This window comes from Epinephelus fuscoguttatus, linkage group LG8 (assembly GCF_011397635.1).
Source record: "Epinephelus fuscoguttatus linkage group LG8, E.fuscoguttatus.final_Chr_v1".
Classification (NCBI taxonomy): Eukaryota; Metazoa; Chordata; class Actinopteri; order Perciformes; family Serranidae; genus Epinephelus; species Epinephelus fuscoguttatus.
In genome coordinates, this window is record NC_064759.1 from 8,482,987 (window position 1) to 8,509,287 (window position 26,301).

Genomic DNA, 26,301 nt, shown 5'->3' on the forward strand with positions numbered 1-26,301 from the left:
CACCCGTCATTTTCTCCTTTCTTCCCTTCAACTCAATTTTCCTGACGCTCTTTCTATCAGGCCCAATTAACTAGCCTTCCGCTCCTGAGTCTGAATCCAGCAGAGAGGTCACCTTAATCCATCTCATCTTCATCATCCTCCTTTTCAGATTGTTATCTCTGAGTCCCAACGGATGAAATGTGCCATGGAAATAACACTGTTGGGTGCAGCTAACACTTAACTGTCTCTTTACGAATTGTTTCCATAACAATCCTATGGCATTTTACATTGTATAAATTCTCTTAGTGGCTAGCGAACATTTCCTCTCCTCATATGAAGTCAAGGACAACAGCAACATTTAACAAAGGTAACGTTACAAAATTTGGCTCCATTACAACTCACAAGGTTCACTGACAAAACAACTGCCTTATACTAAAGACGTTTTCCAAACAAATACAACATGCTAACGTTATTAGCACAAGCTTATGGCATTTTACATTGTATGTATTAGCCTAGTGAATAGCGGAGGTTTCCTCTGCTCATATTAAGCCAGGATAAATCACACACAGGACTTAAATGCTATTTTGTGGAGGCTTTATTGTCTTCACAATTTATTGTTTCTTATCTGTGAAATAAAAGTAAATAAAAGCTTTGTTTCCACTGAGGGAAATGGTTTCAGCTTACATAAACAGACAGGAGGTCTGTGTCACCACACAGGTAGTTACATTTCTGGGGAGGTGAACGTTGAAGTACAGCCTACGTTGATTCGACACAGAAGTATAAATCCTGCCATACATGTGAAATTCCTACCAACTCTGCACGTGTCACCAAGTGTGCACACCCCTCATCTTTGTGTGAAGTGCTACTCGATCTGTCAGAGAGTATATTAGAAAAGTGTCAAACTGAATACTGAATATGATGTTAGCAACACCATGTGCACCCTCCCTGATGTTTTCTCATTATAGTGTTGTTTCCACACTAAATGTGCAACACCAAAACCAGCTGGGCTCAGACACTGATGCTGATCTTACAGGGTTTAATAAATATTCTGGAGACATAATGCTACAGCCAGGAGGATGGAGATAAATCTGACAAAATAAACTCCAATTACTGAATGCAAAATTATTTAAAGTAGTTCACTTGTTGCTTTGCCATTTGATTTTTGTGGGGGATTTCTGCCTCGTGCCTGAAATAATGATGGAAACTTGCTCATATGCCTCATTTCCATTGCATGGTTTGGCTTCACTCAACTCATTTTTGGTAGCAGGTGTTCCTCTCTTTTTCGTTTCCTACTTCTAAAAGTACGCCCTCAGTGTAGGCGGATTCTCAGCTGATCACCATGGTGACATCGCGTAAAACTTCTGCTCTTTGTCTGTGTTACAGAGTGTAAGGCGTAGTGTACAGCTCAGTTTTGCAGGCTGCCATTTTTCTCTGTCATTTCAAAATGATTTGTACAGGATGTTCAGTGTCGTGCTGGTGACGATTCTCTCCGACCAATCAGAGGTCTACAGTGTTTTAACTTCACCTTTTATTGTCAGCTCACCTCGCTCTGAACCTCATCCGAGATAGTACCAAAAAAAGTACCAGGTACTATTGACAACTTTTGCAAATGGAAAACTAAAGAAGGAGTTGAGCCGAGTAGAGCTGTGCTGTACTGTGCAATGGAAATAAGGCAAAAATGTGCTGAGAATCAATGTAAGAGAACAGGATGTGTTCAGGGTAATGGCGTCATCTGGGAATAGCCTCAATGGCATGTTGCATAACGTGCGAACATTGATTTTATTACTTAACAGAGCTCCAGCCACGTTACCTAACCATCCCTGTATGCCCCCATTAAATCCAGTAAAGCTACGGTATTGATTTAATTGGAGTCAAAGCTCGTTTGGTGGGCACTTTTTTTTTTTTTGCTCTTTGATGGATGCATAGATAAATAGATAGACAGACAGATACAAAGATAGAAATCCACTTTTAACTACAGTTCATATGTTGAGATGTAAAGTTTTTTCTCTGTGCACTGCTGCATGCACAAGAACTACCTGGATGGACAAGAAAGAAAAAGCACATTTACCTCAAAACAGCAGATTAAATCATGTCAGCTGATATGTTTCTGTCTTCTGAATTCACTGAGGTTTGTATCACTGAATGTGAAATTCCCCTTTTATATTTTACCCTCACAGATTTTTGTCTCTTCCTCTTGTGTTTTTAATTATGGAAATGCATCTGATTCATCTGCTTGTATCACTTTTGCTTCCAGGTTTTATAACTGTGCAAATACACTGAAAACTCTTTCTGACGACTACGTACCATTTCGTAGGTGGTGATGACTTTCTTGAGGACCTCTGGAAGCAGGCCTTGGGGCTCCAAGTTAGGGTACTGGTCACTGAGGTTGAACACCAGCAGGGGGTTGCTGTCGGGTCCGGTCAGTCGAGGGGAAAGGGCCAAGATGCACTGCTTCAGGTTAGCTACTGCTGAAAGGCCGCACAGCTCTTTAAAGGACACAATGGCATTCTGCAAAGAGAGAGGAGACAAATTAAAGCTGGACTGGCCTGCAGTTACACTGGTTTATACTGGCATGACACGCAAAATGATATAACCATCAATTAAGACTGAAAAGAAGGGAATTAATATTTTAAGTTGCTCGAATCTGCCATTGATCTGCATTAAATATATTTAACCACCCCCCACAGAGGAAGTAACTGCTCATTCATTACCTGTGAGAACTTTCATTTTGGCACTTGTTAACCACTTATAAACACTCAATCCTTTTGGCTGACACCAGTGTCACACGGAAATGAAACACACACACACACACACACACACACACACACACACACACACACACACACACACACACACACACAAATCCTAACCTTCCTGTGCTAGCCCAAATTTAAACCCCTACATAAACAACCGGAGGGACAAACTGTGACAGGACAGCCAAGATGTGTTATAGTCTCAAGGCCAGTGGCTTGTTATCACACAATGACTGCAATATAAACAGGGCTACCAAAATAAATCCTAATACAATGCCTGAAGGAACACAACATGGGACCAACCACAGAGTGTTGTGACACTCCAGTACAGCATTTCTCATATAATTTCTTTACAGAGACTTCAAGTGACTGCTGAGGACCACAAATATGATATAAATGTGGACACGAGGGAGATAAAATTACACAGTTTTCATGATCTCTGTGGTGGCAAAGCTTACTAAATATCAGACCAGACAATAAGTTTGGAATGACAATGGATTTGGAGCCATTAAAAAAAGCTTTGGTTAAAACGTGTTCACAGCTTGCTGAAGGCCATGTTAATCATCTGTTAGAGCTGCAGTGATTTTAACACTAAAAAAAAACCTATTATTCAAACAGGAAGGGATCTCATCACAATGTTTTTCAACTCATCTTCCCACATTTGTTTTGACTGTTGCGCAACACATAAGGATTAGATCAAATCTAATTCAGTCAAGCCTGGTGGTTTTTTGTTTCTCTTTCCAGAGCGGGAGCCTTTTTTAGATGCTCGAGATTCTTTGTAGTAAATCTGGTTATAATCTATACTTGACTTGGGGTTACATTTTCTTCAGTCAACCCTTCCACAGAAAAACATTCCATGCTGGAAAATGGAAGAAAAAGTCGTGATGAAATTGTTGGCTCAGTAGCGCACACAACAGAGGATACTGGTAACAGAATAATCTTTAAATGGAGTTTGATTTAAATATCTTACCTGCATGTTTTCTCTGAGGTCTGTTCCCTCCCTTAGTGGTAGTATGGCTGTTTTGAAGACATCATCCACAGCCTTGATCAATAGCACCCTCATGCTGGCATACTCTCTACTCTTCTTGCCCTTCCGTACAGACAGTCCCCTTTTGTGAGGTTTGCCACCTCCTCTTCGATTGGTTATGGCCACATGAACAAACAGCAAGGTATGTGGCAGAACCTCGCCTGTCAGAGACTGTAGCGGCACGTGGCGAAAACCTGGCTGGAGACACTCAAAGGGGATCGTATACTGGCCGATAAATTCATCACCAATATAGTCGTCGTCTAGCACCACAAAGCGCACCATTGCAAGCTCGGGGAGATTTATCTGAAACTCAAAGCTCTCGTCAAATAGAGGGTTGTCCCCGTTCTGGTTGACTGTTTTAGTCCTTTGCTCAGCGCAGTCAGCAGGAATGCCGTGTATTTCCACATACACATAGGGGTCTACCACGTCTCCTTTGGCACCTGAGCCTTTGGGTTTAGGGAAGTTTTGTCCGCTGATGATCTTGATGTGTAAGAGCTGCGGAGAAACACCAGGCACTGAATCTTTAGTGTTGGCACTAAAATATGAAACCTGCTCTCTCATGATCGCTGGACGCAGCACATAGCCGCAGTTCCCGTTCTGACGGAACCAGCCTATGTTTAGATCCATCATCAGACCAGGAGTCTGGTAGTTCATTGCTACAATCTGGCACCCACACTTCCAAAAATCTTGTGGATTCATGTTGCTGGAGTCGATCCGCATGGGGCTTGGGTAAACTCGTGCAAGGTACTTCTTGTTGTAGTTTACAAAGTCACCTGGGAAGTCACTGGCACAGCGACTGGCAAAGACCTCATTGAAAGAGCAAAGCTCCCATTGTTTCTGGGTCTGGAAAGATGTTGGGAAGTCTTTGAACTCCACAGACTTACACAAGGTCACCAGATCCGAGAGGTCCTTCGAGAGCTGGAATTTCTTGGGTGCGATAGTCTGTTGTTCAGCAGACTCTATGCTCATCCTCTGAGACATCTCTGCCCCCTCGTCCTCGTCTGTCACCTCACCTTCTGAAGCAGTGCAGTTTGTGCTCAGTTTCTTACCCTTCAGCAGGATCTTCCCCTTCAGTTCTAAGGGGGAGGGGAGGTAGCAGTCCTCAGGTTTTGGAGGATCAAGGTGGATCTTGTCTCCGAGGATCTTCTTTAGGTGCTGAAACATGACTCTCTGCTGCTTTAAGGAGCAATGGTTTTCTAAACACAGTAGCAGTGGAAATTCAGATGCAACAAATGCATACTTGTTGATGACGTCGATGACGCTGCGGAAAACTATCTGTGATGTCATCGTGTGACCAGTGTAAATAACAGGTTCATTATCAGGCCCGTCCCATACATCTAGCTCTACACTGCGGCAGCCCATCTTGAGGGCACGGATATACCCTGTCACATCAGACGGACCTCTGAACTGATCTTCTATCAGATATGTGTTGTGGGATGAGTTGATGTAATAGTGGGACAAGGGCTGGCTCATATCCTGACATACTGTTTTTTGTTCAGGGTCAAATATATGGCACTCTGGAGACATAAGATAGTTAGTGAACCCGTCAAGGGAAAGCCAACCCTTGAGCCGGCCCTCTTTAGACGGTTCATATTTCTGGATGACTTCTAAGCTGGTGTCTTCACTGACTTGTGCCATGCCCTGCTCTGCCTCCAAAAATATCATTAAGTCCTTGGTATCCAGAAATTCTTTGTTGCTGGAGAACTGAACAAAGAGAAAATAAATTTCTGGTCTGGTGCAAAGATCATGAAAGACCTCAATGAACTCATCTCTCGTCACATCAGAACCTGCTTTGTCCTTCGCTTTGTGAAGCTCCTTGAACTTCAATTCTATTTTCACATTTTTAAGTCCAGGGTTCAACTTCTTGATTAGCTGCACAGCAGCACATATTGTTATTTGTTTGCTGTTGTTAACATCTGCCTCATCAAAAAGTTCGCCTAGCCAAGATGAGCGCATGTTGTTCTGACTGCTCTCTATCATATTCAAAGTATGTTTCCCATAGGAGATCAGGTACCTCAGCCCTGTAATCCAAATGTTGGCTACATCTGCAGTGTTTGCCACCAAATCCAGAGACTCATAGTTCTCCCCAAAAATGATTGAGAAGGCACAGTCCTCTGATATCTGATCATACGTTCCATTAGTTCTAAAAGTGTCTGTGTTTTTCCCCGTCCGCACCTCCTTGATAGATTTTACATCAATCTTAGCCTTTTCTGATTCCTTCTTTGAGGGCTCCCATCTCAAAGACTGCATGTCGGCATCAAGGAGAAAGTAGCGGTGGTAGACGCGGGAATTGGATCGCACTTTCTTCAGCTCAGAGCCATCCACCATTGCACTGATGCAGTCGCTTGCACTGCTAATTTTCTTCTCAGTGGGCATGCTGCTGAATGATACAGTCTTCTTTCTTTCTTTACGCTGTCTTGAGCCATCCTGCAGAGAAACAGAACACAGTGCATAAATAAAACCTTTCAGTAGATACAGCATGGTAAACAAAGTCATATGATTTATAAGATCAATACTGCAAATGATAAAAACCTTGAAAATATTGTTTTTATATTTCAACATAAAGGAATACAATGTATATCTGTTGAGCTTTGTAGAAGCATGGTTTTCTTGCTCCCTGAAAAGTAAACAGTTTGAGGACCGAAGGGCTTTTCTCAACAAATCGATCAAGGCTACTGCTGTTCTTGAAAAGCATTTACAACATTTTATGCTTCTACTCCACAACATTTCAGGGCAAAATATTGCACTTTTTACTCCATTCATTCAACAGCTGTAGATACTTTTCAGATCATGATTTTATGTTTAAAAACAATGTTCAGTTTATGAATTATGCATTGTATAAATTTAACTACCCAACAGTATGTACAGTTGGATATTTTAGCTGTACTCTGACAACATTTACATGTTAAACCTTTAAAACCTGAGGAAAATAGGCTTGATTTCTTTCAAAAACACTGGAAGAAGGCAATGAGCAATAACAGAGATGACCCGAAAAATTTGAAAAAAAAAGAAAGAAAAAAGTAAAAGAGAAAATTAAAATTTGTTTTAAAAAGAGTTCAAAATAAACAAAAAAAGGAACTGTCCTAGAAAAAGTGCTTAGTAATTATAATAATCCTGTACCATAATTTTAAATATGAAATGATAGTAATTATAAATGTATTTTTTCCCTAGATTTTATTTAAGCAATATCACACGAGAGGGAGTGATGTTATACTCCTATATCGTCACGGCTGTGATTTGGTCATAGGCACGAGGCCTTCTGATCTGACAGTATGTTGGTTTTCTCCAAGTCACTGAGCTCCGCTGATGAAACACTGACAAACCTGGATGTGTGCTCAGATGGCTTCAGCTTCTCCTCTCCCTCATCTTCCTCTGATGACCATTCACAGTTCAATTCAAAACTTATTTTAGGAAATAAATCCATATTTTTGGCTGTTTGACAGTGGATGAATTAATTAGCCTACAACGCAACTGCTGACCTCACTGACACTAACCGTCAGTTTTGATTTGATTGTTGATTGCAATCAGCTGTGAGGCGGAGTGATACATACACAGTGAAATAACCATGATATTGTACTCCAATATCGTCACGGTTTTACTGTCTCAACCAATCAGGTTGCAGGGCCGGAACTAACTGTTGTATAATGTCTTTTTCTTTTTTTTTCTTTTTTTTTTTTTTTTTAGAATTTTCTAAATCAATTAATTTTTTTTCTTACAAAGTTGGTCACTACTTTTTCTCTCAGGTTTTCGAAAGAAACCGCACAACATTGCTCAGGGCTCAAAGGTTTAAATACTTGGAAAGGGTGTCTGAAAGCAGCACAAAAAAGTGGTGTCGCTCCAGGTTTCAAAGGGTTAATGAGACAGTAATAATATCCCAAAGTACTTACTGAAATGAAATATTCATTTTACTTACTTAAGTGAAACTTAAAATGCAGGGCTTTTATTTGTAATAGAGTATTTCAGTGATACTTATACCTTTACACAGGTAGAAGATCTCTTCAAGTTTCCAATAAAAAGACAAAGTAAATCTCAACCTTACATAACAATACAACAGAAAACAACACAACATTCTGTCTGCTCTGAGATATTGTTTGTGTGTTATGTCTTTCCTTCCTGGTACCTCTTTGTTCCCTCTGAATATTTGCTGAGCAGAATCACAGCAGCAACTTTTTGGGCGACTTAAGGTACCTGTCACTGTATATTATGGAGATACAACAGGAATTCTCCCTCAGGAGAGTATCGCCCACACAAATCCAGTCGTCTACAGCAGCCACATTTCTGACATTTCCAATGAATCTTGCTCTTTCCACTGCAGCAGGTTCCTTCAGCACAAGCACATAATTTTATATTTTGGATTAGTCAAACTCATTTCAGAAATTTAGCAGCAGCCAAACCCAAACCCTTGTTAATCATTGTGTGGCAGCTTAATGGTACCACTTTATACAAAAGTAATGCATCATTTTCTCAACTATATGATGCTGCCAAGATAAGAATTCCTAATGCTGCACTCCAGTGAAAACTAGGGCTGTGACAGTATGGATTTTTTCTTACCGCTGCGAAAAGGCAACGTATCCCAGCAGTCTGGCGGTTTACCAGACGACCTATTATGCAATCAAACTGAGATGTGCAAACCTCACATACTGAAAGAACCAGTACTCGTAAACTTTGTCAAGGAGAGACGGGCAAAGTCACAAAATGTGATTAAATAATAGGAATGATAAGTTACATGAAAGGCTGCCAAACGTTAGTCAACCAGATAATTCATAAGTTGGCAAGATTTCATCTGTTGCAGAAAAACAAAACAAAAAATAAAAAACAATGTGAAACTCTATTGGGAGCTGCGCCTCGTCAAAATAAATCAAAACCTATATGACCTGACCATGTGGGAATTTAATTTGAAAGGACAGACACAGGAAGTGGCCACGCTCAGCAGTCAGACAGGAATAACAATACAAACCAATCACAGCCGACAGATATCTTTCCCTTCTTCTGTAAATACTTAGTCTGATAAATACGGAAAAGTTGATCATGTTAGTGCAGGGCTACCCAGAGCTTTACATCTGTCCCATGGACAATAGGTCTACACAATTATAAACAGCGCCTGGAAGAAGATCAGCTCTGCACTCAGGATTTCAGGTAAATAGGCTATATGATGCTTGTTAAGGTTGCTTAGCAACCTCAGACAGACCTGCTGCCATGCTCATGAAAGCTGGCACAAAAAAAAGGCACAAGTGCAGTGCCCAGTGCCTGACCTCACGTTTTCCAGGCAGTTAAAGATGCGGCATGTGTACGGCCCCTAATTTCCAGGGCTGGTACCTGCGGTTATTCCACAGGCTAGTTAATAACATGTGAGGCAGGAAATCCAAAGTGTGGGAGCATTTTGAGAAGGTGAAGGACGAACAACTACAAACATGATGTATCATCTGAAACATGTAAGTAGCTACATGCCCATTAGCCGCTACATATCTCAGCAGTTGCTGTTAGCAAATGCAATGGCCACTGACCCAGACTGCAGCCCATAGCACAGTCTCAGTCAGAATATTTTTTGTTTGCACGATTAAGACATTATCTTAGATGACACAGAATAGTAAAACTAAATGGATGATGTACAGAGGAAGACTTCCCCAACATGAAAAACATCTCAAACACAAACAAGTTAACTACAAAACATCAAACAGATCCAATGGGCAACTCTGAAATTGCAGAGAGCCAAAATAATATTATGTAAGGATTTTATCAAAATCAATCAACCATTATAAATCCCTTCACTGTGTTGGAGTACGGCAAGACAAAAATGTAGACAGTGTAGACAGAAGTAAACATGACAGTCACATTCTTTCACACAGTCTGATGCTTAAGGAGAGTTCTTTATATAAAAGGAGAGCTTAAAATCTAAATGCATGACTGCAGATAATCCTTATGATCTGGGCAAGAATGTGACCTTACAGTCACATCTTACTGATAGTATGTGTCTGCTTCCTGCTGTATTCATTACCAGGGCTGCCATGCCATACATTCTCCTCAGGATTTCCCTCTGCTTCCTTTACCAAAACTAAAAACAATACTGCACACACCCATCTCTGTCTTAGTATTTGTTATTATTTCCTGAGGGGACATGTTTCTTATGCAACAGTCCCTTTTCTGTCTGTGGTGGAAGTCAGATGGCCGAGGGTGTTTTCTTTTGCACTTTATTCGTCCTTAAATGGTACTTTAAATGCTCGCTATCATCTTTTTATAGTTCAATCAGATTTGCTCTGAAGGGTACATACTCCTCTAGACATAAATATCACTTATCATCTAGCATATTTTAATCTCGGTTTTTTGAGGACCAACAATCTTCATAGTGAGCTATGATAAAGATGTTTTTTGATAGCCAGGCCAAAGCACAGCACCAAAACAAGCTTTAAAATGGGAGCACTCAAAAAGACCAACTAATGTCAGAAGTACAGTTTTGATTAAGACCTTTATCTTTCCTAAAATGATGCTGCATCGTAGCAAAAACAGGACTGACTGACTTCTTCTTGACGACTTAGACAAACACAAGTTTGTTCAAGGAACACAAGTTTTCCTTTCTCATATTATGAGAAGACTGAGATCAGAGGAAAAAACAGTGACAGTGAGTCAGTTAGTAGCTTAGCCTAATATAATAAACATGTAGGCTATAGGCTAATAGTTCAAATGGCCTCTTATGAGAAATGAAATGTGTTGAGGCTACTTCTCTGTAGGCCTGTTTATTTTTGCATTGATATTTCTCATCTTGGCCAGTATTTCAGTTTGCAGAATATTTATTTATTCATTTGTTGATATAATTTATTGACATTTTAAAAAAGTTGCTGTGTTGGTGTCATAAGTTCATAAGCTGTGTGATGTTATGCTGTGTTGGGATAAAAATGTTCAGTGTCCTGGCTGATTGTTCTGAAACACATAGAATCATTACCACCTTTTTCGTTCACATAGTCATTAACAACCAGTTCGCATTTGTTTTCGTGCATTTATAAAAATTATGTTTTAAAGGCTGAAGTTACAGTTCTGTATTTCCTGTAACGTAGCACGGTGATAACACCGTTACTCATTTCATTCTTCCTCAGCCCTGGAACTCAAACCATTTTCTGATGATGCCCTCAAAAATATATATTTAAAGATATACTATGTGAGATTGTTGGTTCTGTTTGTAAACATGTTCACTAGCGAATGTGAAAGTAAAAGGCAACCACAGATTGAATCTCATTTGACATTTCCCCTCACTATATTTGCATTTTTTCAGCTCTGTGTCTTTTGGATGTGTGCTGCTTACAGTCTGGAACTTGGTTTCTACCTTTTTGTAAAGCCCTGACCTCACCAATGCACTGTGGTGGTACCGGTGGTCTCCATATCAGTTTAATAGTAAGAGGAGCATCTTTATTTTTGACAGTATTAAGAGTCATACCTTCTGGATTTCTAAATACCCTGGTATACTGTAATATCTTGATACCGCCCAAGCCTAGTATAGACTCATACAGAGGTAAGCCCTCTCAGTCATTACTTACGTTCCACTAGAAGTGTGAGGTGGTATATTTTTCTGCAGAGACTCTCTGTCTATATTTTCTTACTTTGTTCTTAATGTATTGCAGTGCACAGCATGCACCACCAGAGGTCAGTCTCTACTGGTGGAGCAGGCAGCTGAGCTGAGAAAGATGGGGACTGTGAGTGGTGGGGATAACCTTAGAGGATTAGTGCCCCTTTTTGGGAGTACTGCCACATATAACTTTGATTTGAAATGACTTCTTCCAACTACAGAAGCAATTTCTTACCTACATGATTTTATTCAACACATCATCTTTATTCAGCCCACTGATGTGTCTGTATCCATCGCAGCAGCAAGTGTCCTCCAAGAAGGGGGCTTATTTCCCATCTATTCATTATTATGAGGGCCATAAGTATTTAAACCCAGCAAGACTTGTCTAAGAAGCAACACAGCATTAAAGGCTAGACATTGAAATACATGAGACAATGACTTTTATTGCCATTAGCTCAGCTTTCATCTTTTTTTTTTATTTCTTTTACACAAATACCGTAATATACCGTAAAGCCCAGTGAAACATCGGGAAGGTATGAAATATAGATACCGCCTGATCTATAGACCCTTTTTGTGTTGTAAACAATGATGATGTATTTTGTGGGCGGGGCCGAACTGGTGGCAGAAAGGGACAGCATTAGCTAGCTAGTTAAAAAGTTGTCTGTTACTTCCACATTAAATCATATTATATGGGGACGTCTCCACAAGTTTTAACCAAGGACAATATGCCAAATTCATGCAGAAAAATGTGAGTTTTTACAATTCCTTATGATGAATTATCTTTCACCATGTCAGTCATCCTCTTAAACGTAAGCCACACACACTCTTCTGAAGAGTATCCAGCAGCGATTATATCCTGAACACTGAGATCATAATTAACTGGAGACAAAATTTTATTTTCTACTACAGCGTCCTCTGTGACGGTTTACTAAAAAAAAATGAAGGTTATCTAATTCTGTACTCCTGTTCTGACATCCAACAGCACATGAAGACATTTTTACTCCGAGTATGTCAACTGTTTCTCTCTGATGTCCACTGTTTTTCTTCCATCAGTATGCACACACAATTGCTGTGACACAAAATGACTAAAGGCTTGAACTAACAACTTCTGGTCAACCAGGAAAGTCTGTGGTTGAGGGCAGTCCTAATGTAATATTAGGGGAATCAAGGTTAAAGTTTCACTGTTGAGAGAAATTCTTGCATAACTGTGGCTCAACAGTGCTTGTTATCTATCACTGAGTTTATTTTCCTTTTTAGTTATGTTCCAAGAAGATAAAACCCTGGTACATTTTGGAGACAAGTTAGCACAACATAGAAAAGGATATCATGGTGTTTCATAATAAGGAGATATCAACGAGGCTAATCCCATCAGCTCACCCTGACAGGGGATATTACTTTTATGCCTTTACATACTGTTGCAATGTAGGCTTGGTGTTTGAGTGAGTGTAGGAGACAGAGGGTGAGTCAGAGACAGACAATGAAACAGCAAGCAAATAAGCAAGACAGAATACATCCAACTGCTCACAGTTCCCATAGGAATCTGAATCCCCCAATGGACTGAATCCCACATTTTTTTCTGGCTCAGTGAGCAGTTATGAACTGTCTGAACAACTGAGGGTATGACGGGGGACCCATTACTCTCTGCTCCACTGTTCTACCTACAACCCCAACAACAAGCAATGTGAATCACATTGCAGCACAAATAAACTTTCAGCTCCAGAACAGCATTTGCTTCAATACACAATAACCTCAACTTATTCAATAAGAAAAATTTCATCAAATGTTATAAAGCAACCAGACTGGTACAAATGTGGCCCTGTTGTCAGCCTAAAATACATCTGTATTGTTTCAATTGTACAAACACAATTGGTGTTTATGAATACCCAATTTAATGATCCATTATTTAGGCCTATATAGGTTATAAAATCCCGAGTTAAATTTTGACATCCTGCACACATTCTTTATGGAACCGGAAACACTCAGTCAGACTTATCATGTCCTGTGGTGCAAAATAAACACTCAGCCCTGATCTCAAGAGTCAGATGCTGAATCATTTTCTAACTCTGGATTAGACCCAAGACTGCATTTAAGTCTCCTCCACTACCTACGAAGCAAGCTGAGGCAGCAGCGTGGTTACCTAAGAAGCTCATACATATCCCACAGCTCCAACAGTGGGATATGTACCTTTATTTAGGACTTATAGTCCAGCCTACAAGTAAATAACAAAAGGACTTACAAAGCTGGTTACTGCTAAAAATCAGTTAGCCTGAAGAGGTTCTTATACAGTGATCCTTTAAAACTTTCTGTAGTATGAGCAAAAAAGCAGCATATTTGATTATGAGATGGATAATTATATCATGATTTCACATTTTCCATAGTTAGTTTTTTTATTACCTCCATTAAGGAGGTAGGGTTGGGCGATGTCTAAGGCAGACAGAGAAAGGGGAAGATGATAAGGTGGACTACTGCATGCAATGTTTCTGTAGGCCTGAGTGTTAATAACCTGACTCAGAAAATGCTGCTCTGCCACTTTTTGACCTGCCTGCCGGTACCTTTGTTATTTAAATAACATTACCAGTGAGTCTAAAAATCAGAATGGTTACTTTTTAAGCATGCATGAACGCCTTTAGCACCACTGCAAACCCCTGCCCCGGTTCTGACGTAGACTGGGGAGACAGGGGCTTTTAAATCACGACCTCAAGCTCAGTGGTCAATGCCTGACAGCCATCAGCAATGGACAATGTCATCATCCAATGGACCAACTCTTCAAGGATGCCATGTGTTCAATTCAGACTTGTTGGAAGGGAGTAGCTTGGGCCAAGGACGAAGCCACTGTGGGCTGCAACGGCATTATCAGCGACAACCATCACATGAGCACTGGGGGGAGGAATTCAATACATAGACAAGCACCAGTAGATGCAAGTACTGACACTCAAGTTCATGAGTCTTGGTCGCCTACAATGCAAGTCTGTACTTCTCACTAAAAGACCTTTTTACTATTAGTAAACAGTATGACATTTTTTGGTGGGCGGGGCTTAACTGGAGGTAAAACAACTCTCCACACGTATATTCACTGCACTGTGTCTTGGGAGTTGGAGCATCCAACTGCCAAGCGGAGTGAAATGTGTGATTAACCTAACTGTCCGTTAATTAATGTAGAAATATCACGCTCTGTTTCTTCTACAAACAGGGCTCTTGTTTCGGTGTTGAGTGTCAGACTGAATTCACGAACACACCATGTCAGGTCACTCACTCTCAGGGACCGCGAGTTAGTCATAATATGACAGGGCAAAATAAAGTTAAATTATAACTACAATGTGTCACAGTTTGTGATCTCAAATTCTTAAAATTACACACCACAGATTTGGGGTAAGTTTTTGGTATAGCAGAATAAATACATTTCCTTTTATTTTGTTTGAAAAAGTAATTGCTTAACAGAGGATCATGCATGATTCAGGATCTTCATATAAGCTAATGAAAATCAAAAGGTAGTAGATACAGAATCGTCATCTGTTCTTGATAACAATCTGTTGCATCAAACCAAGCACTACCAACCCCTTCCTGAGTTGCATCACCAAATAAAGAGGCTGTGTACACACCACCTCATGTTCAACAGGCAGAGGAGACTGAGATTAAAAACAATCAATATAATGTGTGTGAAAGAGAGATGGGAGTGTATCACGGTGACAGGAAGAGCTTTGGAGGAACAACAAAAACTAGAACAAAATGAGTCACAAGGAAACTCAACTGGTGACAGTAAGGAAGAGGAAATAAATGTTTTGAAAGCCAGCTCTGATGAAAATGTTGTGCTGATACCAAACAAGGCAATAAAACTTTTCAGAAATGATGACAGTCATTTGGCACACACTGCAATCATGTGAACAACACTAATTTCTACAAGCACCAAAAATCCTGCAAAATGGTAGTCTTGATAGAGCACCATAAATCTACCTTTACACCACCCTTTGTAGATGGATTATCTTTTTCAAAATGCAGTGACACCTCTCTAGATTCATTTTATGTACATATGAAAATGCATGAAATATTTATTTCAATCAAGACCAAAGAACAATGGGACCTTATAAATAATAAGACCGTAAACTGTACACAATACACACTGTGTGTGTTCAACATTCAATAAAGCTAAACAAATATTCCAGCAAAGAGCTTGCTGTTTGATTTAAATTAGCATACAGAGACTTTTTGTTCTCTAGCTGCGCAGCCAGTCAAATCCCACAGGAGTTTAAACCTAGTAAAGGCCCAGCTGCCTCTGTTCTGTACCATATGATATCAGTCGTTGGTCAAATGAAGTGTGAAGGAGGTGACTACCCTGGGACCTAACTTTTAAAGCTCTACCATTTCCTGAATAAATATAAATGAAAGTAACACGTCTATCTTTGGAGCATTGTGGCTGTAACTTAAAGTTGTCAGTTACTTAAGTTCAATGTGAGCTGACACCAAAAAAGGGACCTAAATTGAGGATCAACTTCAATGAGTTCTTGACTTTGTACTGATTTGGTTTGTTATCGGGTTTTCTATAGTTTTATTTCTTACCTTTAAATTTCTGTATTTGTAAAAATAAAACTTTCTGGTCAGAATTCAGACCATGTATTTGTACATTTGAGAAGTCTGGTTCATGTCATGTAACAGACAAATGGGTCTTTGTCACAGAGCTGCATCAAAAGAAAAGCAGCCTTCAGTCACCGGATTTTCTGATCTCTTAGGATCACACAGTCTATTGCATAACACTGGGGGTTGGATACGCACAAGTGACAAAAACAAACAACTAAATTACATAAGCAGCTGACATGTTGTCCATATGGTTCAGAAATGTCCCATTTCTCTGTATGAATATTTTCCCAAAGCTGGTAGCCAAAGACTCCACTGACAGCCTAGACAATATAAAATGTTTCCTCGAAATCTGAACTCCAATGAGCTTTTCTACAGCAGCATTTCAGCTCTGAAAAAAGAAAATATACCATTAACAACGCAACAATCGCCTTAGGTGTTCTGAGTTCATTGTTCGCCACCATTTTCTTCCCAATTGTTCTCTCTGGAGCTGTTCCAGGATTTACATCATCAGCTCTTAGGTTTTTGGCTCCAGGCTCAGGGAGAGAGACTCTCATGTTCTCAAATATTGATTGAGCCATTAACCACAGCTACAATAAATTCATTTGTGAATTCAGTAATATTAATAAGTACCTTTACAAAGTGTTGATGCTTTATTAAGTTGCAGACTATGGACTATACCTAAAGGAGCATAAAGCCAAGTGTTTCATATTACTATGAGGGCACGCAAGGGTGCTATGGTGAGGACATTCTTTCACGGGCTATTAAACTGATGACACTTGACATTTTGCAAGAAAAAATATATTTGTTGATGATGCTCAATATCTGTAGTTACTGCTGATGCAAATCCAACATTTCCTAAAAGCATTTCACAAAATACAAGTTGGCTTATATTATGAAGTAGTCGCAGGAAATGCATGTGTTTGTTAGTGAGGTTAGCACTGCTGCTATAATTCATCAAAAACTTCTCAACAAAACAACGGTAGTTTTCAGCATTTTTTAACAGCGGATCAGTTAGAAATATTGCAGAGCTTAATGGAACAAAGAGGAGCTGCTAGAAAAAAAGATCTGCAGGCAACAGACTACAATCCTCCAACTTCTTTGAGATTTAACCACCTCATTTACCCTCATCGATGTAATCAGGCTCCCAATCAGCACTGGGTTTAAATCAAAAATACTCCCGAACAAGCGCTTTTGCTTTTCACTTTGACACCAAATCCTCCACAACCGTCTTGTCGGTATGACTGGGCGATATGTCCTGGAAATCATATCACAATATTCTGAGGCTATATCTCAATACATGATATATATCTCGGTATTTTTAAACTTCCTCAAAAAGAGAAGAATGGGTGACAAAATCAAACATAATATTTGTGACAAAACACTCTCTGATGCAAAAAAGTTGGAGGGATGACTTTTTTTCCCCGAAAATATTAACACAATGAGATTCTTTAATAATCATCAATAATGTGGGTGTAACGACTAAGTGGGTTAAGGCAAGCACTGAAACAAATAAAGTATGTTACGTTGATAAATTTACACTTTACTGTAATTCAGCCTTTAAAACAAGGGAAAAAACAACATTTATGCCATATCACGATATGATATCCAAAATGTAAGACAATATATAGTCTCATATCTCAATAACGATATAATATCTTCTTATTACCCAGCACTACGTGTCGGTCTGTTCTCCTTACTCTCGTCACAAGTGAAATTTGACTCCTGCTACTCTGCTGCTGCTGTACGGAGCTGAAACTTTCCATTAATAATTGTCCAACTAAGTAGCACATTGATTTGAATACAAAAGCAATGGTGTTGACAGTGGGCTAGTGATGTAATCGCTGTATGTCCTAACATGGTGTAACACCAGTAACACCAACTATCACGGCAAGCCTAGGGCATGCTGGTCAATTGATGGAATTATATAACATACACCCAGATACAAACGGGTCAGCTCCTCTTAGTTCTCATGCAACGTTTTCACAAAAAAATTAATTTGTATATTTGATTTAAATACTGGAGAGAACACAAGACAACACACAGTAATTATTCCATAGCCCCTGGAAAGGATTATTTGTTGCCAATAATCTGCTGATTATTTTTTAAGCCTGTGAAAATCATCAGTGATCTCTGGCCTGTAGATATCAGCTGAATGAAAGTAAGCCTATTGGCTATTTGTCCCGTAAGCCAGCTTTAACCATGACCACGTGACTCTCTACTGCAACATTTATATGGCTGGTATGAATTTAAGAAAAAAATAATAGGACCTCAAGAGACATGTCAATCAGCAAGCCGAGCACAATGATGTTTTCATTAAACAGCACTACTTCTCATTTCATGGTGAGCACATCACCTCCCAATCAGTGTGGCCTACTTGAGATGGGATGCCACAGGGTAAAGGAACAATACTCAGCTGGTCTCCTCTCACATTACTCTGCAAACATGTAAAGCCACTTCTAACCATTTCAGTAGCAAAAAACACCTTAAAGCATGGCTGATTTGCCCACCCCCTGAGGATTACCTAGACCAGTGGGACTACTGGATACAGAAGGTCTCTGCCTACAGAGATGGCCACAGAGGAGGGATATCTTCTTTCATACCAAATTCTCTGTGGCTACAAAAAAAGAACTATGCCTACCTTTTTCTAGGGGTAAACAGTGACGGGGCTCAGTGACTCAATAGAGTAATAATCTCTCACTTACTTACATAATTGTATCTTAAGTGTTTTTTCTGTAAAATCTCAATACAATAACAACTTTTTAAAAACATAGCTTTAAAAAGGAAATTGAAAAGCCTGCCAGATAGCTGAATTCATTTTAGGGCTGGGTGATAAAACGATCTTAGAACTGGATTGCAATAAAATGTATGTCGATGACGATGATAAACTAAAGTCATTTTTACTCTATATGGATAGACCTAGATAGATCCAAACAGCGTGTCATGCAGCAGAAGTTAACAGTCAGCTGTCAGTCAATCTGCAGTGTTGGGGATGCGCAGCAGTGTCATACTTCTAGCCAATACATGATGTCCATGAGAACCGTGGAGAATGACGGGTTAAAGAAATTAATTAAAGTGCGAGACTGCAGGTACGAGCTCCCAGGCAGGAAATATTTTTCTCAAACTCTCTCCCCCAACTTTACGACGACTGCCGTGGGAAGCTGGAAAACATTTGGTTCTGTCAGGTGTCACACATTATCAGTGTACTTTTCACAGCATCAAATTATATATTGTGATACATACTGATATCGATTAATACAGGGAAAATTATCGTAATAATATTTTTTGCCATATCACCCAGCCCTAATTCATCTGCTGTCATATTATGATAGAAAGTCAGTGAGCCTCCGATTGCCATTCAGTCTCACAGCAAGGAACCATGCATACTACTACATCTTATAATGAGGCCAGCCTGCAAAGCACTTTTAGACTGTTACAGCGTAAGCACACTAAAACAATCAGAAATGCAATCTCATTCAAACTGAGTTTCGACAACCGAGGACCTGTTTACCCATTTACTGATGAATTGTGCAACCTAACAGCTGTGAGGCACAGTGGAGAACACCTAATTGTTCAATCAGGTCAGACTTTAAAGCACATTATTTAAGTCAGGTCAACACTGCAATCGCTGAAAATGATCTCATTCACATTCCGATCACACCTCGACTGGGAAATGATCAAGCAAAATTGTCATGTCACAGTTCAGACTCACAGAGGAGAGAGTGAACTGCATCAGCGCAGCACAGCATCTGATAAGGCGTCCATGATGAGACAGTTTCAGAACACTGTCAGGCTTCAAACGCTCTGCCTGCACTTTGAGAAAAAATTAACAAACTCGCTGCCAATTTCTTGAGACTCTTCGCAGCCAACATTGTTACTGTTACAAAACAGCTTCGCTGAATCATCCTAGGAGCCTCTTTAAGTTGAGCAGCAATGCAAGACAATGCTGAGACTGAGCATGCTGAGGCACTGGCAATGACAGCTGCCTGGTCAGTTTTATTCCCACCGAATCAAACCAGGCTGTTTCCTCTGGGATTTAAAAACACTTGACAGGGTACAGTATATCAACATTACAAATTGATAACAATGTTATTAAAGTGCTACATTGTGGTTAATATTAGTTCCTGTTATATTACTACAGCGTTCCCATAAAATCGCTGTTATCAAACTACTTGCAAACAGAAATAGATTTTGGCAGGACTTCAGTTCATGATTTCATCAAACAAAGCTTTCCAGTTTGTAAAATAAACAAGATGAAGTTTCTGGATCAAATTACAATGGGAGAAGATTCAAGTAAGCACTGTCAGGGATCACGTAAACGCTAACATTTCCTATCATATCTTTCCTATCATATTCAAATACTCGGTCTGTGCATGAAATGACAATTAAAGATAATATCTAATTTTAAGCTCTGGTAAGACACAAGAGGTGGACTACAGTCTGCAGTAGCAGAACAGAGTCTACAGTAGGGCTGCAACTAATTATGATTTGTAATGTCATCACATGCAGGGCTGCATGATTTACAATAAATATTGTGATAGTTTTTGACAGATACTGTGTCTGCTGAGGATCAGAGGATCACTGAATCAGTGACATCTTTTGCCTATCTGTTTAAACAAGCCTTTTATTAATTTCTTTTATATATATGTTTCAGTTGATTATTTAATTGTTATTATCTTATGTTGTCATTGGTAATTGTAGTCTTTTATTTTATTTTACTCTAATTGTTTGATTTGTGATACCTACAGGGCAATTAGTTGCCAAATTTGCTTATCTGCTTCTTTATTTTATTTTTATTGTTCTTTGTATTTCTTAAAATTGCCTTTTATTTGCTTGAATCGTGCATTGTTTAACATCCGGGATCAACCATGTGAAGCACGTTGTAACTTTGTTTTGAAAAGCACTTTATAAATAAAGTTTATTACTATTATTATTATCATTATTAGTGCAATATGAGTTGCAATTTTAGTGGAAATTGTAATATTTACACTTTGATTTGCACTGGAAAAAAAGATGATGTCTGTACCAAACAAGCATGTTCGCTTACATATGGAATACGATTTGTAGGCTGGGGCATCCCTGTAGCACCACAGCGCTTCATTTATAATGAAGTGTTGTTATGACACATTTTACATCTACAAAAAAAAAAATGGAGCTCCTGCGAGTTGGATATTGGACTTGGCCAATATTTTTGATTAATTGTGCAGATCTAATCACATGTCTTGATTTGTGTGGCCAACAGTCTAAAACACAAAGACATTATGTCATAATGTTAAGACAAGGAAAAGCAGTCATCTATCATTTTCCCGAAGCTACAACCATCAAATATTTGCCATGTTTGCTTTACAAATTAAATTAAATTACAAATCACAAAAGATGATTAAAAAAAAACAGTCAATTAATTTTCTGTCAACTGACTAAATAACTACTTATTGCAGTTTGAGTCTACAGCATCTGCTGTCAATGTAGACCATATGAACACACTTATAGGCCAGTGGCATAAGGTAGTTATAAAGGGCCCCAGTGCACACTACTATCACGGCCCTAAGGCACACTGGTTACTAGTTATGAGCCTGAACTAGCTACTGTATAATCTTATCACATGATCAAATAAAGACTTGATATTGGATAACACCAACATAGATATTACCCAGAAAACATCGTTGCATATGTATGACAAAAATACCAACCGAAATAAGTTAATATTCATTTAGTTGCATAGTTTTTTATAGTTTATTTATAGTTAATGGAGGGTAGCCATTTCTTTTATAACATATTTTACTATAGATTGCTTTTAGTTATTTTACAAAGAAAAGAAAAACATGATGGAGATGGGTTTGTCTTTTCAAAGGCACAATATTGCAAATGGCACGATGGAGTTATTCTTTGAAAACAGGCATGTTTCTAAGGTAGCAATCTGAATTACTCGCAAGGGCCTGTTTTCTGCCAACATATAGTCACTCCATGGGCCCCCTCACTCCATGGGCCCCAGTGTAACAGCCCTGCCTGCACTGTCTATATTTACGCCCCTGTTATATGCACCAACATGTTAGTCATAAAGAGACGTTAATTTCCTGTGAGAGCAGTATTTATAATAAACACACATTCAAGAAGGGACAGTCAGCTTTGCATTTTGTCTCAACAGAGCAACTTATAAAATATATTCTATTGGCATCACACAGTCACAGTCTTGATTCTGAGGATTCTACCACATAACAGTGATGTGGCAACTTATTTATGATAAAACTCCATGTTAATTCTTTAAAGTATGTATTCTCCTTCCTGTTCTTCATTGCTTATTGGAGTCAAATATGAATCACTCATCATAAAGGCATAGAACCACCTCTCCCATTAATGCGGCAGACCTGTAATCACTGCCAAGTCATTTGAGCTACCCTTGAAATACCTGGGTGAGGCAAGCAGCACTTGTGTAAATCAGTGACACCTGAGCTGATTAATGAATAAGCAATGATTCAGGTAAGCGACTGAGCGCTGTGGCTGTGTGTCGCCTTGAACACATGCAGTCACAACGCGTGAATGTGAGTGGGCAGTGCACTGCAAAGATCTTTCTTTCCAAAGATCTGTAATAAATGACCCCATCAACTGTCAGTGGCATTGGGTTGGGCAACTTGATTACACTCAAGCATGCAAGCTACACTGCTCAGAGATAGTTTGGGTTAAACAACAATCTGTGGTTGGAAGATTTAGCACAGAGGATGGAAGATGGAAGTCTGTAATAATGCTTTCAGTGGCAGCTTCTTGACTGACATTATAAATAATTAATTTGGCAATGCTAGGCTATATCAACAACATTTGTATCCCCACACTTAAAGTGGAAACTTAATGTCACTCACTTCAGTCACAGACAATGTGCAGTAGACTTTTTTTTACTCAGGGGTATTTTCAGAACATGTATGCTCAGTGTTAGTGTTACAAACGTAAGTTTCTTGCTCAAGGCCAATTCAACAGTCATTTTAGGAGAGATTCTGTTTCACACTGCATTCCCCCGCTTCATGTTGCTTCAACTGTCTATTTGGTCCTATAAAACTGAACAAGCAATGACTAAATTTACTTAATTCCACAGTCGGTACTCGCATGGACAATGTACTGTAGTATATACACACCAGTATTTATCTACCATAATTAATTAGAATGCAGAATGGAGACGTCTTTAGAAGCTGCAATGAGCGCTGATGACTTCATTAGCATGAACAGCGTGAAGCACTTGATACGCGTGGTAGACATGTTAAAAGCGTCCTTTTTCTGAGAGTTACAAAATAACACTTTATCACTTCAAGACTTCGAGGACAAGCACTCAAAAACACTTGAATATCATATATATTCATAATCAGTATGAAAAAGTAAATCTACCACCTAACACTAGCTTTTTACTGCGCCATGTCTTAAAGCTGATCTAAAAACATCTACGTCCTACTGTCAAGTGTAAACACAGGTATGCACAAAGTAGCATGTGAAGATGTTAAGGCTGGGCGATATGGACAAAAATTTATATCTCTGTATTTACAGGCTGACTGGCGATACGCAATATCTTGGTATTTTCTATGAAATGAACTACATGTTTTCAGTTGCAAGTCAAAGCCACATTTGAGATGTCACAACCACTTTTCTAAAAACAGACTGTGATCAAAATAAAATGCAAAGACAGAGATTTTATTCCCTGCTTGAAAATATACAGCTGCACAACATGTACAGCGCAGTACTGTATTGAGTGTTGATGGAGAACTTGTGAGTGAGTGAGTGAGTGAGTGAGTGAGTGGGGCAGAGCTGTGAGGAGAGTGTGAGAGACGAGAGATGTAACACAACTTGACCCTGCATCAATATAAACTGTGTTGTCTAAATCTCTATCTTGCTGGAAAATATATCGATATATCGTACATAGTCGTCGTATCTCCCAGCCCTGGAAGATGAACTGTGAAAACTTAATGAAATCTGACACAGACATGACAAACAGTTAATTATCGCTTGATGAAACAAATGCAAAAGTTGAAAAGGAACAGTCAGAATGCGTTGAATGGGAGGATATATTTCTAATTCTTAATGGCAAAGATAGTAACACAGCTACAGTGTTAACTGTGTTATATATTAAATACAAACCCATAATGTTGAGTTTTAACATGTATTTGCTCTGCAGCACTAGTACAGGATTTCATCTTTAAAATATACTTCAATATAAAATAAAAATATTATTATTTACTACTCAACTCTCCCAAAAGTCTTATTTCAAATAAAGAACTGATTCCAGTTCAGTGTGTGCTGTTAATTTTGCTTTTCCCTGCTGTTCCCCCAACAGGAGCAAACATTCTGTGTTATCCTTTTTAGAGATGCTTAACATCAAGCTCATCAAAATAATTCTGCAGAGATTAAAATACAAAATACAATCACACTTTGGCTGCGATGCACTGCTTGGAGTAACGCAGGCTGAACTGCCACCGAGCCTGACTGAATGATGAGATACAATCTGATGATTCCCATGGAACTGGACTCGCAGCACTGCTGGTCCACCATAAATAATACCATATTGTTTTCCCTTCTAACAGGGTGATTTCACAAACTGGGTTTGTTTTCCTCAACTAGCAGAGCTGCGAAATAAGTGTTATTTACCAAGCAACGGGAAGATCCTCTTTGTTCAAGGGGATTTGAGGTGAGACTTGAGGTGGGAAGAAAAGTGTAGCCATGGGCTCATTATTTCGCCTGCCACTGGCCACCCACATACAAAACGGTTACAATTTACTGGAGGAGAGAGTTTAACACGGACTAGAAAAAAACCTAAGCCATAACTCAAACCATGTACAAGAGCCTTGGTATCACATAGTTGCTGTGTAACTTAAACGCATGCTGTTACATCCTTCATGCAGCAGTTAAACGACCTCATTTGATATATTAAGCACATGACGAGTCATATTTCAAACGACAAGGGACTAAAAGTGTGCACACATCTGGCAAGGCTGTACCCATGGCTAAATTTGCCATTTTGATATAAAAACAATGGTGATGTACAGGTATGGAGTGGTTTTTCCGTTCAGGTTTTTAAAATATTCCACTGACTACCAAACAGACAATGCAGGACTGAAACCGCTGCCGCCTCAACGTAGGAAAGTATGACACCATTTAATACCTGATGAAATAGAAGGTTATCTTAATGTGATACTCAATGCAAAAACTGTTTTATCAAACATTCATCCTGTTGAGATTTGAAAGATGAAATATGGTTGGTAGTTTCATGTCTCATAGAGGATGTGGTCAGGTTGTGGTCAACTTGAAAACATGTCAGTTAAAATGGTTTCCAAAGAATCTAAACATACTTCTCTAACCTTTCCTGCTTCGTAGCATTCTTCTCCATTATAGTTCAAATGCTCGGCATGTCCCAAAAAGTCATTACCATACAAAGCCTATTTGGCACTATCTTGTTATTTTAAAAAAGGCAGTTTGAAATATAGTGAGCATACAAACAGACAGTGAAATATTAAGAGAAGCTTCTATGGATGTACTGCTACTTGAAAACTTGCCACCATTGGAAAAATGAGTGGGAGTGAGTTAGTGTAGATTTTGGGTGGAGTACCACTGTAAGTTCAGTAGTCAGCAACCATCAAATTAAAAGATCTGCAGAGGTGCTATTTTGTCAACCAAGGACTGCAAGCATCACCTTTTCTCAGATGCTTCACATACAATTTTGGAACAAAGGTCTCAACTTGCCAACTTGCCATGCCATTAGCTTGTACCCCCTCATCACACACTCAGGCCGCCACACCCTCAACACCCAATATGTTCAACCGAAACCTTCGAAGAAGCCTGATTATTGTCAAGTGCAAAGCATGACAGCTGTTACTATGAGAATGTGGTCGGTGTTGGTGTTGTCCTGACCACATCCTCCCATCACTTCAGAGAAGCAGTTAAACAAGAACTGAAGGCTCTGACTGACAGTGTGAAACTGGGTGCCTTGTTAACACTGGTTCAACCCTTCACAACCCCCATCTCGGTGAAGTATTCAATCAGTCATAGCTGTCAAAAACAAAAACAACCGCCTTCAAGAAAATATTGGCATGCAGACAAGGGCACGGCTTGCTGCATACTTGATAGCCTTCAGATAGGAAATCCACAGTACACAAGTACAACGTGATATGACATCATTATTTTTACTTTCTCTCCCCAATGCCACATTTACTCATCAAGCTACTTACAGTTTGCACATGAGTGTTCACTGTGTGAAGTCAAGTGTTTATGTAACATGGCAGCGTAACATCAGTGAAGTCCAAATCACTTTCAAGCCAGTCGATTGAGAGTATGAACTCTTACATTTTGGTTCGTTGGTGTACGAGTAGCATTACATAACAACTTTATTATGCATGAAACTCTTTCTATCTTGATTAAGAACTGCACTTCCTGCATCAACCCAACCC

General features: G+C 39.3%; 1 protein-coding gene across 1 annotated transcript in view; it reads right to left on the reverse strand.

Moving 5' to 3' along the window:
* The window catches only part of LOC125892544 (inactive phospholipase C-like protein 2), a 53,467-nt gene that overhangs the window by 24,369 nt on the left and 2,797 nt on the right, over positions 1–26,301 (reverse strand). The window contains exons 2-3 of the mRNA XM_049582528.1: positions 3,703–6,186; positions 2,284–2,487 (exon numbers count right to left, since the gene is read on the reverse strand). Of these exons, the coding sequence (XP_049438485.1) occupies positions 2,284–2,487; positions 3,703–6,186 (2,688 nt within the window). The remainder of the gene's footprint in view (positions 1–2,283; positions 2,488–3,702; positions 6,187–26,301) is intronic.